This window comes from Cervus canadensis, chromosome 31 (genome assembly GCF_019320065.1).
Source record: "Cervus canadensis isolate Bull #8, Minnesota chromosome 31, ASM1932006v1, whole genome shotgun sequence".
NCBI classification, from domain to species: Eukaryota; Metazoa; Chordata; class Mammalia; order Artiodactyla; family Cervidae; genus Cervus; species Cervus canadensis.
The window spans coordinates 36,189,107-36,207,358 of record NC_057416.1 but is presented as its reverse complement, the minus strand read 5'-3'; the positions used below and the strand labels follow the sequence as shown (position 1 = coordinate 36,207,358).

The window sequence follows — 18,252 nt, the reverse complement described above, 5'->3', positions numbered from 1 at the left end:
ATCTTCAGAAAAATTTTTCTCCAAAGTGCTATTTTAAAGGCCAGGCAAAATTCGGTTTTCTAAGAGAACTGATTTCTGTGGAACATGTTAGAGGACCTCTTCCTCCCCCTTCCCTCCCCCAACCCTTCCCACAGTTATAACTGTGTAGCTAACCATGTCTCCTTTAGTTTGAGCGTCTAGAAAGCGCAGGGCCAAATGTGACTTTCAAACATGGCTCTCTCTCTGCCACTGTGGCATGTTCTTTTGGGTTCCTTTCCTGATCTCGACCTGATCTTTTCTTCATCTTGACACTTACTTATATTTTCCTAGAACTGATTCTTTGTCACTAATTTACCTTCACCATCATTTTCATTGTGCGCTCTAACTGTGGAAGTGAAAGTGATAGTCGCTCAGTCGTGTCTGACTCTTTGCAACCCCATGGACTGTAGCCCTCCAGGCTCCTCTATCCATGGGATTCTCCAGGCAAGAACACTGGAGTAGGTTGCCATTCCCTTCATGGGATATTTCAGACCCAGAGATCGAATCTGGGTCTCCTTCATTGTAGGCAGATTCTTCACCATGCTCTGGTCGTAGGGCGCTGTAAATCCTTTATGGACAAAGATTAAGTCAGATCTCTCTGCTTATGGCATGGGATGGATGGGGTGACATTTTAATTGTTACTTTGTCATACAGTCAGATTGAGAACTCAGTGAAGGGTGACCAAGCTCCCTGCAGATAAAATGGAATTTTCAAATGGCAGAACAAGGTAAGTGCTTGAGTGGGGCCCTGGGGCTTTTTAGCTCATAATCTGCTGGAACTGGTAATTGAAAGGTTAATGCAAAATCACACATCCTGAAAATTGAAAGTTAGATTCCGAAAAGTTAAAATCGACTAAAAAATAATCACAGGAAATGTGCACAACGCGAAGGGCAGCCAGAAGGGAGCCGCAGCTGCTGATTCCTTTGGAACCAAGGGAAGCGGCCTTCCTCACCCGGTAGGCCTCGGCGGCCCGGTGCGGGGACCCTGTGGAGCCAGGGCTCTTCAGACACAGTTCAGCTCAAGGAACCATACTCTCCCCACTGTCCTCGCTTCTCAGGTCCTGTGGGCATCCAGGAGTTGCTGCAACGTTGAATCACACATGGAACCTGAAGGGCTAAGGAACCCTGCTAACATCACCTAAGGAGGTTTCACCTAAGGACTTAGGTTTGTGTGAATCTCGTAGCATCTTACAATCTCTAAAAACCCACAAGGAGGACTTCGCTGGTGGTCCAGCGATTAAGAAGCTGCCTGCCGATCCTGGGGACACGGGTTCAATTTCCTGTCCAGGAAGATTCCACGTGCCGCGGAGCAACTACGCTTGTGAGCGACCACTACTGAGCCCGCACACCAGGGGCCTGCGCTCCACCACTAAAGAAGCCACCTCCCTGGGACCCAATGCAGCCATCAATGAGTGCGCGATTCTTTTAAAAAAGTCTTTGGATTAAAAAAAAAATCCAAAGGAAAAGGAAAAAAAAAGCCTTTGAAAGAGAAAACTTGCCATATTATGCCCAGTAGCATATATTTATAGGTTTATAAACAGATTTATAAGTTTATAAATCTGTTTATAAACCACATCAGGCAGTAATCTGAATCTAATATATTGCTTGTTCAGGGACTCTTTTGCTTCTCAAGTGGCACAGTGGTAAAAAAAAAAAACCCACCTGCCAAGGCAGGATCTCCTGCAGGAGACTCAGGTTTGATCCCTGGGTTGGGAAGATCCCCTGGAGGAGGTCATGGCAACCCACTCCAGTATTCTTGCCTGGAGAATTCCACGGACAGAGAAGCCTGGCGGGCTACAGTCCATGGGGCTGCAAAAGAGTTGGACAGGACTGAGCAACTAACACTTTCACTCCACACTTTCACTTCAGGGATTCTTTTAAAACCTCTAAAACCTCTCTAAAAGCTACAAAAACTGGCCTCCCTAAAATCTGAGAGGGCTCAAGTAGGACATTTATACAAAGCAGCGACTTTATAAGCTGTAGGTGAGACTCCCTGAGAGTGTCTCTGTCACCTACAGGGTTGGCTGACCCCAGCGGTCCCCTTCTCTGCAGGTCAGTTTCTAGAACCTTCCCTCCCACAGGTTCACGGGGCTGTAACAGACGCAGGCTCTCGGTAGACCTGACCTCACCATGGGCACTGCCTCGGGCCCTGCCCCCACATAGCAGGCTGGGTGGACACCCCCGCCCCCAACCTGCACTGGACGGAGATGCCTCTTCACGGACAGGGAGGCAGGCCCGAGGACCCCAGTCTCCGATGAGAGGAGATGGAAACCTGGGAATGGGGGGCGACTGTGTTCCTCCCGGGGAGTAGGGAGGAGAGGGAGCAGACGTGCAGAAGGAGAAAGAACCAGTCCGAGAAGGGCAGGTGGGGAGGGAACAGGGCAGCCGGCGGGATGAAATGACACCTGGAGCCTCTGGAGCCCTCGGCTGAGGGCTCTGAGACCCAGCTGCACCTCCACGCGGGCCCACCCGCCCAACACTTGCAGGCAAGGATGCTTCTGCTCGTGAATTCCCCTCTCGGGCGTGAAGTGGCCTTGAGGGTTTCTATCACACACAACCAAGGATCCTAGCTAATCTCCTTGCAACAGAGCACTTCTGTTCAAGGGCACAAATCGGGCCAGTTAAAGTGAAGCAATGGCTGGAACGGATTCCAACTGGCTGAGTGAGGACCAGCCTCTTTGTCGTTTTGGGTCTCAATTTTGGAATCCATTTCCAGTATCCCCTTCACTGAGTAATTGACTGTTGGGACTAAAAACACCAATACCTTTCAGCAAATGTATTTCCGTTAAACATGGGAGGAAAACTAAACACAACTCCTGCTTCCCTGGGGGCTCAGACGGTAAAGCGTCTGCCTGCCATGCGGGAGACTGGGGTTCAATCCCTGGGTCAGGAAGATCCCCTGGAGAAGGAAATGGCAACCCGCTCCAATACTCTTGCCTAGAAAATTCCATGGATGGAGGAGCCTGGTGGGCTATAGTCCATGCGGACACGACCGAGTGACCTCACTTTGATTAAAAAAAAAAAAAAAACTCAATTTAATATTTTCTCCAAATACTCTCAGGCCAAACCTAATACTTGACAAGTGCTATCAATATTTTGTAAAAAAAAAAAAAAAAAACAAAACAAAAATTAGCACTTGAGATTGGAAAACAGGCTATATGTTGGTGTACAATGTTTTAAAATGAGTTTTTAGCTCCTCTTTATGCTCTGGATACTGGAGAGGAATCTAATTTAACCAACAAAGGAATTTCCCAACAGTAGGGACTTCTAAACATGATAGACTTTTAGGGATTTGTCATCAAAAGCTGTCCTTTGGTGGATTTGTCACAAACCCGAGTGCAAATGGATTGGCAAGAATTTAGAATCCTGAGCTAGAGAGTAGGAAACTAGAGTCTGATCTCTTCATGTTGCAGGAATTTAGACCCAGACTGAAAGAGAACACCTTTACTCAGCTCATGTGAACCAAATTACTTAGCTAACTTGAACCAGACCCTGGGTCCCAGCTCCCACGGCAAATCTTCCCTCCACTTCTTGGGGGGAACCACGTCAAGCAGTCCACGTGCTCTCTGCCCTCTTCTCCCACCAGAGTGCAGAAGAGGGTGTGGTTCCATGAGGGTGGCCCCCACATACTGACCACAGGACGTCTGTGCGAACGTCAAAGGGAGGGGTAAGGACAGAGAAAGAGTGAGAGAAGGTTGTCATGGGAACGCGGAGGCAAACCACAAGATGAAACAGAGCTGAAGCCCATTCTGCTACCTCAGGCTTTGTTTATCCAAGTAAGACATCAAGACATCTATGTCAACAGCCACGCAGGGTAAAATAGACTAAAGATAAGCTTTTGATTCCAATCAGTACAGTCTTCTGAACAGTAAAATCCCGCTTTAAAAGGGCCACTGCACATTTATCTACATCGCTGTTCAAATTACTATATGGCATTTGTGTAAGCTCTCTCTTTGTTCTAGCTTCTTTTAAAAAAAATTCTACATAGCTCCCCAAGAATGATGACTATAAAGACAGGATTATCTAGAATTGTATCATTCTGTGCGCGGAACAGTTTCTAAACTGACAACAGGCCAGAAAAGTCAAACAGGCTTGAGGAATTAAACATTAACTCCAGATGAGATCAATGATTCCTCCTGGGAGAGAGGTATATACCTCTCTGGGGGTCAGTATTCAACTTCAGAGAGGAGTTGAATGAAAGGAGTTTCATTCAACTTGGCATCCAGTCAGAGAAAGAAACATTAGCCTTTAGCTGAGAGGCAGCAGACAACTGTGACCCTAAATGTTGTGGGCGATCTGTGTTAATGCCCAAAGAAGGCTCTGACTCTATCACTGGGTGTTAACCCCGCTCCCAGGGTTCATTCATTCAGCCAATTGTGAAGTGCGGATCCCGTAGAGAGTGTCCCCTGGCTGAAATTCCACATTGCCTGAGACGTACAAGTCCACTGCATGTAGCTTCCCTGCCGTGAGGCCCTTTGACAAAATAATCTTTAGAGACGAGATGAAATTAGATAAGTTTCATCCTTTTACTTCATTCCCTTTCTGGATCTGACGATTCATACTTATCCTAGAAGGTCAGAGCTGGAAAGGCCTCAGGGGTCAGACGGGGTAGCCTCGCTTTCCTCAGTGAGTCGTCAGGGCGCTTAGCTAGTTGGCTGGCAGAACCAGAGCTTCATTTCACTCCCCGAACCTCAGTGCCAGGGACCTTTGCTCTAAATAAGAACTCTCGATCAAAAATGTAACATACTTCACAGACATATTTCGGACCCCGGTTTTGTTTCAAGGCGAGACACAGAGGTTGTTAAAGCTATTCTTTCCGATCTGCCATGTATACATGGACCCCTCCCCCTTGCCCTCAGCACCTCAGGGAATGACTGTCCCCCACTTTCCCCAGGGCCTGACCTCCAGCCCCGGGGGAGACCCTGTCCGTCCTGCTCACTCTCACCCTTCTAAACCCTGAACACTCCTAGCGGCTGGCGAGGAAAACTCAAAAAAGTGATTGTTTGTGAGAGGGGAGAGGAAGAGAGAGAGGAAAATCAAAATAAAGAGGTAAATTTGCTGGAAAATTTAAAGCTACAGGTGGGGTTTGTAGGCTTGGGGCTTGACATCTGGGGGCAAATTTTTAATATTACTTACTGCTAATTTTCTAATGTCATCTACACACCAAAAGTCATTGTTATTTCAAAGCATAAAATACATAAGATAGGAAGACTTAGTAAAACACAACAACAACAGCATGGAAAATCCCCAAAATGATTGTAGAGGAAGGTTTTTTTCCCCTTTTCATTTGAATTGTGTCTGTTTTCTGCGTCTTTATATCGTTAGCCCCAGACTTGAGCCACACATCACCAAGGCCAGGTCACTAGACCTGAGGATCCCGAGGCCCCTTCTCCCAAGCCCCAGACCCCCCAGTCCCAGGGCCGGTGGGCTGCCTGCCAAGGAAGGCAAGGAGAGCGGGGCTCCAGCCTCCACAGGGACCCTAGGAACTCTGTCCCCATCACTGCTGTGTCCTGGCCTTCGGTCACTGACCACGCTCCAGCCTCTGTCTCCACATCCACGAAGTGGGCCCAGTGATACAGTGCAGCCTCACAGCGTTGAGAGGTTCTGATCAAAGGGGGCCATGTTCCGGAAGCCCCCACGGGGCACAGAGGGCTGCAGTCATGGTCACTGAAGCCCAGTCACGGTTTGAACGAGGGACTAAGGGATTTGTATGCACACACTTGGAAAGATGGAAGTCAGCAGGGATGCGAGGATGGGAGTCCCTCACTCTGGACTCCATCTGTTTCAACAGTGAAAGAATGCGTGCTAACTCACTTCAGTCGTGTCCAGCTCTTTGCAACCCTATGGACAATAGCATGCCAGGCTCATCTGTCCATGGGATTCCCCAGGCAAGAATACTGGAGTGGGTTGCCATGCCCTCCTCCAGGGATCTTCCTAATCCAGGCACCGAACCCGCATGTTTCCTGCATTGGCAGGCAGGTTCTTTATCACTAGCGCCACCTGGGAAGAATAGACTTGGCTATTTAAAGTGCAATGAAGAAGAAATTTGACACTTAGGATCTAGACTTGTCTGCTTGATACCAGGACCTCCATCCTATGATACACAAGTAGGAAAATATTTTTGCTTCCATATAAGCAATACTTCAGTTTAATAAATGTAGTAAATCTTTTTTTTTTTTGACTGTGTCATGCAGCATACAGGAATATTAGTTCCCCGACCAGGGATCGAACCTATATCCCCTGCACCGGTGGTACAGAGTCCTAACCACTGGACCACCAGGGAATTCCCAATAAATGGAGTAATTGATCACATTTCTATGCGTGTATCCAGTGAAAGGCCTCTCAACTGATGGCTCACAAGAAATCTGCTGCCGCTTTGCTGTGACCCGAACAGCTAAATTCCAACGCAAATTCAGATTGGGCAGTGCTCAGGCACTAATCTGTCAGACCCAAGGGCGTGTCACGTGCCCAGGGCGGGGCAGGTGGAAACCTCACTCTGCTGACTTTTCCCTTCTCTAACACCCAAGACAGGCAGAGTCACTTGGCTGGTAACAGCCCCAAACATCTGAAGGACTTGTAGTTCTGAAGGCTGACTTCCATTTGCTTCCCTGGTGGTTCAGATGATAAATAATCTGCCTGTAATGCGGCAGATCCGGGTGTGATCCCTGGGTTGGGAAGATTCCCCTGGAGGAGAAAATGGCAACCCACTCCAGTATTCGGGTCTGGAGAATCCCAGGGACAGAGGAGCCTGGCGGGCTACAGCCCATGAGGTCACAAAGAGTCAGACGCGACTGAGCAGCTCACACTTCACTTCTTCCCTGGGGCAGAGAGCATCACACCATGTGACCGGCTCAGTCGAGGCTAAGTTTAGCCCTGCTTTGTCCCCTGACCCTGGAGTCCCTCGCTGACCCCTCTGACTCCATGGTTCCCGGTCCTACCTGGTCTCAGGGACCCTGCTTCTCTTCTCTCCCCTAAGACAGGGCAACCGAGAGACCCTCGCTGGCCCCACAGCAACTGCCGGGCAGGTGGGTCCACAGTGTTTTTGGTGGGAAAACTGAGAGCTCTGGCGGTTTGCTCAAGGTTAGGACTTGAACCTGGGGTTTCCACCTTTAGCCAGGAACCTTGCCATCCTGGCTTTAGACGGACCAGATGTCTGGGGGCCCGTTAGCACACGTGGCTAAAGGGGGCAGACAAGGCAGAACCTGACCCATCTGGACCAGCTCCCCCAGTGCCTCTCCCGAGAGAACTGGCAACAGCTCTGGGGCTTTCTTATCACCCAGAAGATGGAGGAGAAAGGAGGGGAGGAGGAGCTCTCAAGTCATCAGAGCGGCCTCGAAGTACACAAACAACTCCCCGTGACCCCGGATTCGGAGCCTGGGCTCTGACGCAGGGATGTGCCGTTCCTCTTAAATCCCTGTAGGAAATGCGTGATACAAGCACTAGGATGGAATGTAAACTGTTTCCTAAGGAAGCACACTCGCATCTCTCTTCTTCCCAGAGTTTCGCTCCAAGGAGAACTTGAACTCATCCTCTCTCCCTGATTCTCCACCATGACTCTACCGGCTGCCTGTTAAGAGGAAAGGGGCAAGGAGAAGCCCCTAAAAGCCCACGGGAGAGAGACAGGGGCTCCAGATGAAGCCCATGCCTTGGGAGAGGTTCCCTCCTGATGTGAATTCCATCCATTTCTCTGGTGACTTCCCGGGGAGCTCCCCTCCACGGGGACCAACCACACATTCCAACAGGAGGGCCCCTCCTCCACCCCTTCCCACCACCCCTTCCCCTGACACGCTTCTTCAGCCTCACCCTCACTGCCTGTGTGCAAAGTATAGCAGGTCGTCCACGCTATCAGGAAAGGAAACGCAAAAGCATACCTGTCAGTTCTGTCCACCCATTCTGGGATCGGGACACCTGAGCTGGGTGGAGCCGGGAAGATGGGCTCAGACACCAGCTTGGTGAGGAGGCTGAGTGGAGATGCAGAGAATAAAATGCTAATAGCAAACAGGAGGCTTGGCCAGGAAGGAGCTGGCAGAGATGCTGGAAACCACCTGGGGCTACCCTTTCCCTCCTGATGGGAAGGAAAGTGGGGGCTGGAGGCTGACGCCCAGGGTGAACATCCACCTGCCGGCAGGGATGGAAGGTGGTCCCGTAGGTGCAGAGGGTGCTGGGCACCTCCACCATCCCCCTGAAGCCTCCCCAAGGCTCCATGCCCATTCTGGAGAATAGGTTTTGCTTCTGTCTTTTCCCTTTTGGAAGGGAAGAGGAGGATTTTTGCCCAGCCACTTCCCAATTTCTTCATCTCAAGTTGGGGATAGCAGCCTGCATTTTCCCAGGAGGTTATGCAGCTAAGTGGGATATAGGCAAAAACGCCCAGCATAAGGCTGGCACGGCCCAGGCCTCAACAAGTGTCTCTGTGCCTCCTCCATCCTTTCTCTTGGTTCCCCATAAAAGTTGCACATCCCTACCCAACTCTCCTGCTCTCATCCCTGGCAGAATCTTGGGAAGCACTATTCACTCTCCCCTTCCACACAATAAGCTCATGGTGCAGGCGGAGCAAAGAAGAAAGAGCCAGGCACGCACAGCGAACAGGAGACCCCAGCGCGAGGAGCTGGGGGTCCTGAGGGCCACCTGGCACCCGGTCCACTCTTGTCTTCTCTGACAAGAGCGCGGGTCTCGGGTCTCGGGGATTCGGCCGCACACACTTTCTTACCTTGAGAGGCAGGGCGGCAGGCGGGGCGGCGCAGCTCCTGCTGGTCTGGAGGGGCGCACGGTGCCTGCAGAGCCTGGCGCGGCTGGCCCGCGCGGGGGTGCCCGCACCCTGAGCGCTCGGTGGGCGCGCGGGGCTGCGGGCCGGCGCCTCGGTTCCGCCCCGGGACCCCTGGCTCTGAGCGCCCTCGGCAGCCTGGGCCTGCGGAAGGGAGCACTCCGAGGCGTCCTGAGCCTGCGGGTCGGTGCTCCACACGTCCCGGCGGGCAGGACCGTCCGGCCAGGGAGTCCAGCCCACCGAGGGGCTGCGGCCGCCGTCGCCCATGCCGGGAGCCGGGCTAGGGGGTCTGCATGGCCGGGGCTGCCGCCGTCCACGCGCGCCGGAGGCGAGGGCCGGGGAGCGCCTGCGACCGGGGGGTCCGCGAGCGCGCCCCCTCCGCGCATCCAGGGCCCGGGTTTTCTCCTCTCCCTTCGCGGGAGCCGAGTAACAGGGGGCGGCTGGCGCCGCGGTCCCACGGCCCGGCCTCGGCGGGGGAGGGCCAGCTCGGGGAGGGGGCCCGAGGGCCCCGCCCGCCGAGGAGCCGGCCCCGGGACCCGGGAAAGGGCGGCCCTCCTCCGGGCCCCCCGCGGCGGCGGGCCGGGCTGGAGCCGGGGCGGGGCGCACGCGCGCAGGGGGCGCCCGAAGCTGCACGAAGAGGAAGGACGTTTTCATCTGCTGATGCCGCTCGGCCATGGCCTCCGGGGGCTCGGCTGGGTCCCGCCGGGCCGGCTTCAGACCTCGGGGCCCAGGGATGCGAAGGTCGGCAGCGGTGGGCGGGCGTGACCTGGCCTCATGGCTCCACGACGGCCTGACCCTGAGGAAGCAAAGGACACACCTTCAGCCCCCGAGGGGTCTTCAGGGAGTGGGGAGGGGGCTGACCCAGCCGCGGGTCTGGGCTCTGCACTCAGGTCCCAGCATCGCAGGAACAGACGGGGCTGGGGGCAGCCGGGCTGGCAGGGGGACTGGGCTGCCCTCTGCCTGGGGGGTCTGAGGAGTTCTGACCTGTGATCCGGCCCCCTTTTGAAATGAAGACACTTAAAGTTACTACTTTCCTTGTCTATCCCAACCTCCATTTTTAGCGACATCTCTTGCTTGACGTCTGACCCTGAGACCGGTGTGATGGAAAGATGAGCCTCCAGGACACTTAAAAGCTCACTTTCAATCCACCTCTCTTGCATCGGTGACACACAGTTGTAAACAACTTTAATGTCTTCATCAACTTCCTCTTTAAATCCTGTGGTTTTTCAGGAATTCCCCGGGGTAGCCCCAGAGTCCCATGGCAAAATACTAGGCATCCTAGGAACACAAAAATAGTTAAAATAAAGATGAAAAAGAGAAAAGAAGAAAGAAATAAAAAAGAGAAAAAGATGAAGTAAGAAAATCTGTCCAGGTGACAAATCAGGCAGGAGGGTTGTTATTTTTGAAAATTCCTTTAGTTTTCTTACATTCTGGGAACAATAGGAAATCACCTGAAAATTCATCCAGTAATTCCGGTTAAGAGGGTTAACACAGGGAAGCCTGGCTGCGGCAGTCCATAGGGTCGCAAAGAGTCTGACACTGAACGGGCTCAGTATCCCTCACAAAGGAAAGGCGCACTGGCCTTGACCCTGGGAAGAGGACTGCAGTGGGTGGAAAAGATCTTTTCTTTATCAGTTTGAGCTCGACTGGAAGGGAATCGGGAAGCCATCCTCCGAGACGAACTGGCAGGGGCCTGGAGAGCTGGCAGTGCCCGGGGCTGAGCCGCAGCCCCCTGCCCCCCAGCCTGACATCACACGGGCAGCACGCCTGCAGTGGCCAGGGGCCCCCGCCCTGGCTGACCACCGCTGCCTGGGCGAGGCGGCTTGGAAACTCTCAGAGGAGGTGGTGGGGCGTTCGTTCCCCTCCTTAAACGTCTTTGCACAGCTTTTCCTCCCAAGTTTATGGAGGCTTCTCCTTGTTTCCAGACAAGCTGACAAATGACTCAGTCTATGTGTGTCCAGAGCGGTCTGGGCCAGGCTGTGGACTCTGTAGCCCCTTTGTAACAGACACTGTGACAGAGAGAATTTCAGCCAAAGATGCATCCGTGTCTCAGATTCATCCATTGAAAGAATGATGTGTTGATCTGATTACACTTAATTTCAACAAAAATCCTGTGTGAGTAATGTCTGTGTAACTCGCTCACTATCCTTTAAAAGAGCTTGCTTGGACACTGCAATCACTCAGCAAGTGCTAGTTGGTTAACTGATGCCCTGATGGTAAGGGGGAGGAGCTTTGTCTTCCTACAGAACAGAGACCTGGGAAGAAGGACCACTGTCTTGTTTTAGTTTTCAGCGGTGTGGGCATCACAGCAGGTGCTCTGCACTCCTCGCTACTCACAGTTCAACACAGTCCACTGTGCGGTGAGGAGGTGGAGCGCAGAGAAGGGAATGAAAGTGTCAGCCGCTCAGGCATGTCTGGCTCTTTGTGACCCCATGGACTGTAGCCCCCAGGGTCCTCTGTCCGTGGGGTTCTCCAGGCAAGAATATTGGACTGGGTTGCCACTTCCTTCTCTAGGGGATCTTCTGGCCCCAGGGATCAAACCCTGGTCTCTTGCGGTGCAGGCAGATTCTTTACCGCCACCAGGGAAGGGAAATAATTGCCTTTTTAACACAACTGCCCCGGATGGGCAGGGGCTTCAGGAACCATCAGATGAGAAGTCTCACTTCAACTCCAACCTGCAAATAGAACAATGTCCCAAAGGACTGTGGTGGAGGTGATGACTTCAGGCCACTTCTCTCTTCTGACTTTCTATTTGCAAGCTTTGCCACAGAGATGATTACTGCCAACGTTTCATCCCTAGGTAGTAGGGACTAGACTAGGAGGAGAGTAAACAAAGGCAAACAAATGGCAAACAAAAAAAGGGAGGAGAGTAAACAAGAGTAAACTCTCAATGAAAGTGAAAGAGGAGAGTGAAAAAGCTGGCTTAAAACTCAACATTCAAAAAACAAAGATCATGGCATCTGGTCCCATCACTTCATGGAAAATAGATGGGGAAACAGTGGAAACAGGGACAGACTTTCTTTTCTTGGGCTCCAAAATCACTGCAGATGGTGACTGCAGCCATGAAATTAAAAGACACTCCTTGGAAGGAGAAGGCAAGAGCAACCCACTCCAGTACTCTTGCCTGGAAAATCCCATGGACGGAGGAGCCTGGTGGGCTGCCATCTCTGTGGTCACACAGAGTCGGACACGACTGAAGCAACTTAGCAGCAGCAGCAGCACTCCTTGGAAGAAACGCTATGACCAAGCTAGACAGCATATTAAAAAGCAGAGACATTACTTGGCCAACAAAGGTCTGTTTAGTCAAAGCTACGGTTTTTCCAGTAGTCATGTATGGATGTGAGAGTTGAACTATCAAGAAAGCTGAGTGCTGAAGAACTGATGCTTTTGAACTGTGGTGTTGGAGAAGACTCTTGAGAGTCCCTTGGACTGCAAGGAGATCCAACCAGTCCATCCTAAAGAAAATCAGTCCTGAATATTCATTGGAAAGACTGATGCTGAAGCTGAAACTCCAATACTTTGGCCACCTGATGCGAAGAACTGACTCTTAGGCAAAGACCCTGATGCTGGGAAAGATTGAAGGCAGGAGGAGAAGGGGACGACAGAGGACGAGATGGTTGGATGGCATCACCGACTCGATGGACATGAGTTTGAGCGAGCTTCAGGAGTTGGTGATGGACAGGGAGGCCTGGCGTGCTGCAGTCCATGGGGTCGTGAAAAGTCGGACACGACTGAGCAATGGAACTTATTGAAACAAAAGGCAGGGCTGCCACTGGGCAAATGACAAGAGAGCTGAGGGATTGACCTGAGGACATGTATAAGTCACTTCCTTAGTACTGGGGGTCCTCTAGGGAGCTGGGGTTGTGTGAGAAATAGGGGCAGATGCCAGAAAAACATGGGTGTGTGCTCTGATGTAAAATAGCACCGGCACTGAGAACATGAGCTTTGGTGCCACGCAGACATTTCTCTGAGCCCATGGTGTGGCTGTGTGACCTTAAGCAAGTTACGTAACCTCTCTGATAATGTGTCCTCTTCTCTAAGATGAGTTAACTATACCCACTTCATAGAGTTGTCGAGAGGATTAAGTGGAAGTATCTGTCAACACCATATTTAGCATACTATCTTACATGGAAAGGTTCCTTGGTAAATGCTAGCAACTCTTAGAATTTATACACACACACTTTTGAGGTCTAAAAAAAAAAAAACCAGGTTGACCCAGTGGAACAATTTGAGCAGTTGCGTGATATCTTTTTTTTAACCTACAATGGCAATCACATACATGTTTGTATGCTTCCTATCTGATGGGTAACAACTGAAGAAGTCACTGGGATGAGAGAAGAGTCGGCGGTGAATCTGGGGTCTGGAGCCCTGATGTGGTCATTTACTAGGTGTGACTCACAGCAAGTTTCTGACCCTCGGTGAACTTACCTGAGCAAAATTAAGTTCTGCCCTTCCTGCATGACAAAACTGTTTTTCAGGTCAAGTGGGATTATCTCTGTAAATGTACTCTGTAAACTCAAAATTAATACTTATTAAGTCTTTAAGTCAGGAAGTGCTATGCTTCGTCGCTCAGTTGTGTCCGACTCTTTGCGACCCCACGGATGACAGCCTGCTTGTTATAACACAGTAGCCTGAATGACAACTCTAAACCACTGTCCCTGATTTCCGTGAAAACTCAGGACTTTTGTCTGAAAGGCTTCTAAGTTGACTTCATATTTCTCCGCCACCACTGACCTTCAAGATTCATAAGGTGTGAATGCAATAACGGATAGTTTAAACTGTACTCTGTTTCGGCTGATGACCTCTTCTCATCACCTCTAGAGAGAAAGAAGATTCCAGAACCTTAGTACAGGCGGAGAGGGGAGTGGGCACTGGGGAGCAATGTCAGGACATCTCTTGCTCCAATCTTGTGATGGCCTTGTGGGGTCGGCAGCTGAGCCCCCTTCCGGAGATGCAGAAAGAGACAGGGGAGGTGGGGCGACTTGCTGAGAGCAAGTTTGGGGCTCAGGAGCAGCAGGAGGTTTCATCTGAGCCCGGCTCCCTAGAGGCTCTAGAGGCTCTCCCCTCTAGACCAGTGGTCAGTCACACAGCGGGCCCAGCCCCTCTGCTCCTCTCTCCAGACCTGGGCTCCTGGAGAGACCCTCTGCCCACGTGTGCTGCCTTTGCTGACCAGAGTCAGAGTGGAACTGAGCAGAGCTCCGTGGGGTCCCCAAGTAGAAAGCCCCCCCACATCGCCTGCCTCTTGTTTGAAGATCTCAAGCCTCCTATATCCCCCTGAGTCACTAGGGAGCAGGCTCAAGCAGCTAACGGGGGCTTCCGAGGTGGCACCAGGGGTGAAGAACCTACGTGCCAACGCAGGAGAGGCAAAAGACACACGTTCAGTGCCTGGGTCGGGAAGACCCCCTGGAGGAGGGCATGGCAACCCACTCCAGTGTTCTTTTCTGGGGAGTCCTATGGACAGAGTAGCCTGGCGGGCTATGGTCCATAAGGTTGCAAAAAGCTGGACATGACTGAAGCGACTTAGCGCACATGCAAGTGGTTGGTGATTAGGACAAGAGAGTCACAGACCTGTGTGTGTGTGTTGCACACTCCTGAGTTGTTTTACACATACTGTAACTGCCGCCAGAAGGAAAAAGCTGGCTCCATGGTGACCAGACCACACCCAGGACACCTGCTGCTCCGTCTTAAACAGTACTGAGTCTGTGACCAGCACAGTTCCGAGAACTGGCCTCAAGAGAATGGGATTAACACTGTTGCTCGTGATCATCTATATTTCTGTGGGCATCAAAGTAACTGTAGCTTGCTCTGCTCATATACATAAGCAGGAGACTAAAATTGTCAGCAAAGAGATGCCACAGACCCATGTTGAAATCTTCCACTCTAAGACCCCAATACCCTTTCTCAGCACGAAGAAGTTACAGACGATGCACCTTTGTCCCTAATCCCTTTGAAATGAAACCATATCTAACAGGGGATTTGTAAGCAGCTTTTTGCAGGAACCTGCCCTCAGCAGGAAACCCCCTTTCTTGTCATTTTAGCAAAGCTTCATTGTAGCTAACTTTCAACCAGGTGCCCCCCATGCTCTGCTCCTCGCCAGTCCAAGCACACTTTCCACATCTTCTGATCACACGATACTTTGCCTAACTTGTTGGTCCTTTCTGTAGATCAAAGAAGTAGAAGTGAAGAATAAGTAATTAACAGGTGGCCAGGTTTCTTGCCTAGCTTCCCCTTCAGTAATCTCGTGAACAGACTGTGTGAACAAGGTGGTGCCTAAGGAAAATCACAAGAAGTGGACAAGCCCGCACCCAGTGTGGGATGGTGACAAAGCTGACCCCCCATCTCAGTGATTAACTGAGATCATGCCCCCCTTTTCCCCTTTAAACACTGTCATGGCTGAGCAGAATCTTCAGAGTTGGTCTTGGGACATGAGTCCACCTTCTCTCCCCAGATTGCTGGCTTTTCTGATTAAAGCATTTTTCCTTTCTACCAGCAACTGCCTCTGGGGTATTGATTTTTGACCTGTGAGCCACCAGACCGGAAGCGATGCCGGGAATCTGCACCGAGCCTTCCTGCTCCGGCCACACAAATAAGGCTTTAGGACTTTCCAGGACATTCTGTCTACTGGTTAGAAACACACCTCACTGTCATAGCTTGCTGTCCTCCATTAGTGTAAAGACGCTTGCCTAAAAGTGAGCTTGATGGTGGTGACAGTGAGAGTTACCGTTTAAGGAATGTCTCTTATATGTCTGACGTGGCCGAGGGCGATTTATATATGCGACTTCACATCCTTGGAATAAGGCAAATATTAGACTCTGTCTCAAAGATAGGGACATGAAATCTGCAGAAGTTAAATGACTTTCCCAAAGCAACACAGCAACGGTGGACCTAGGTCTTTCCGGCCCATGCCTGTTTCAAGATGCCACCCTGCCTTCCAACTGGTATATTTAGAGGACAACGTTGTCTTCCACTTTACAGACAAAGACTTGCGATTTGGAGAGGTAAAAAAAGAAAACTTTTCTCATCTCCTCCCTGAGTTCCAGGACACATGGTCCGCTCAACTTCTCCACCCCTTACTTCCTCCAAACCCTCTCCGGAGCCTGTGACTATTTTTTTTTTTCCTCTCCTCCAGAAGCAAGCCAAGCTCTTTTATTTTTTTCTTTTTCAGGAGATGACACCATGTCAGAGTCCCCTTGTGATGACTATTTCTGGAGGAACCAGATGGGACACTTGGGAAATGCTCCGATTAGAAAGAGTTCTTCATTCCAGCCTGCTTCTGTTTCCTTCACTGCCTGCCACCAGGCCCCAGACACACATGGGGTGTGTGTGCTGTGCGGTTCTTTGTATGTTAAGTTGCTGTGTGTCTACCCTGGCATCTGATCACACAGGCTGATGCTTTTGAAGTGAAGGAAAAAGGTCCCGAACAGATCAGAGCCCCGGCCTGAGAAACTTGACCTCTCGGCCCTGTGTTAAGCCCAGACAGCCGTCTGCTCCTTCGTGGTCCTGAGGCTCTTTCTGCCACGGAGTGCTGGGCTGTTAGAGGGGGCCCTTGCAGGGGGCAGAGCCTCTCCCCCGAGGGGCTGGGCAGCGTGGGAGGGGAAGCGAGGCGGAGGAGTGGGTTTGGGGTCTGTGCTCTCTGGGGCCCAGGTCGGAGCCCGAGGCTGGACAGACTTCACCCGGTCTCTCTGACGGTCCCTCGGGGAGGCCGTCCTCACTGGGAGCAGCCTTCACAGAAGCTTGACCCGCTGAGCAGGGATGGCGTCAAGCGCACATTTTGTAAGATCCCGTCGATCCTGGGGCCCCGGGTGCCCAGGGCCTCCCATCTGCTGTCCTGTTTACCCCTCGGGGTGCAGAGCTCAGGCCCAGGGAGACGGGTCACCTTGTCTGCTGTCGCCGGCCAGAGGCAAAGCCGGCCCTCAGCCCTTCAGTCCTAACTGCACTCAGGGCCCCGAGGTACCGGGTGCCTCCCAGACACACCCAGGCTGCACTCCCAGCCACCCCATTGCGTCCTGGTGGTGCCGACCCCGTCCCAGTCAGCTGAGTGTGTACCGGCACCCTGCCCTGTCTCCTAAGACCCCAGGTCTGCACGCTGATGACGTGTGATTGCTGGTGTCTCCAATATCACGTCGATGCCACAGCCAGTGGTTTGCCTGCACCATCCTTGCTTTTCCAGAGTTTCCTCCTGCTGCTCCCCTGTGGGGTCCCCTCAGGCAGGACAAGCTCCCCAAGCCCACCCTGCAAAGCCTCCCCCTGGACCCTGGCCAAGCCCTCCCTTCCCTCTCCTCCCCACCTGTGCAAACCCATCGGCTCCTGGAGTCCCAGCTGGATCCCTCCATCTCTCTGACATCCTGGCCAGACACTGTGACCATCAGGAACCTTCCCCTTTCTAGCACTTTCAGCCAATTACATGCATTCTAACGCCAGTGGTGGAAGTAAGAAAGAAAAAGACAGGAAAGAAAGACATTTTCAAAAGGCTTTAGAAAACAATTTCTTTTTTCTAACTCCTGACACAGTCTCCAAAGTCATTCAAAATATTTTAATGTTGCCATTCTTCTCCCATAAGTAAAGTAGTAGGCTCAGTTGTAAACTCAGATCAGAACTACATATTGGTCATTTTTTAATGGACACAGGCTGTCAAATGTATTGAGATGCTACCAAAATATGACTAATTCAGCAGTGAGTCTGGAAAGCTGTGTGTCTGCTATATTTGCACAGTGAGGCACCGTTTACTTAGAAGTGAAGGAGGCTTTCTCAGGTCTTAAAAGGAACAATTACATCCGTATGATGAGCACCCTCTTTTTACCCTCCAGTAAGAGACGGGGGAGCCTGGTGGGCTGTCTATGGGGTCACACAGAGTCGGACACGACTGAAGTGACTTAGCAGCAGCAGCAGCAGCAATGGCCCTGCATGAAGGCTTTGAAGGGAAAACACAGTGATCCTCCAGTCCCTAGTTCCTTTTCGAAAGGGTAGGATGATCCAGAAGTCAAGGACCAGGGACCTGGATCAGTGTTAAACAGAACCTCTGCTCCACAAAAGGGCAGCAAGTGATCAGTCAATGACTTAGGGAGAAGTTTAGAATCTAGTGAGGCTGGATAATACTGGGGATCTTTATTTATTCAGAACAGATCCCCTGCCTAGTCTCAGGATTTCCCAGCTTCTGCTGTACTTCTTGATGAGAGCTTCAGGCTGAAGGAAAGACCCCACCCTCACCGGATGCAGGCCAAGGCTCTGGTTTGGAGACAGCGATGACAGGAAAAGGCCGTATACCAGTCTGCTATGCTTGCCTGACTCTTTACCAGGAGCATGGCTGTGAGGATTTAACTCCCGCATGTAAAAATTTACAATGTTTTATATTTCTAGATGTTTAACTTCAGAACATTACTGAACATATTTTACTGTCGGGTGTTACTAAATAATTACCGTGTTAGGACCACGGAGGAGAACTCGAATCCTGATGCTTTCTTTCAAGGTAATAAG

At 51.4% G+C, this 18,252-nt stretch overlaps 1 protein-coding gene across 10 annotated transcripts in view; it reads right to left on the bottom strand.

Moving 5' to 3' along the window:
* The window catches only part of PSD3 (pleckstrin and Sec7 domain containing 3), a 573,880-nt gene that overhangs the window by 463,140 nt on the left and 92,488 nt on the right, over positions 1 to 18,252 (bottom strand). For 8 of the 10 annotated variants that reach the window (XM_043454541.1, XM_043454550.1, XM_043454551.1 and 5 more), the window contains one exon: positions 8,725 to 9,574. In XM_043454541.1, the coding sequence (XP_043310476.1) occupies positions 8,725 to 9,574 (850 nt within the window). Of the gene's footprint in view, positions 1 to 8,724; positions 9,575 to 10,229; positions 10,545 to 18,195; positions 18,229 to 18,252 lie in introns of those variants that run through there. The other 2 variants (XM_043454549.1, XM_043454546.1) reach the window with 2 other exon arrangements.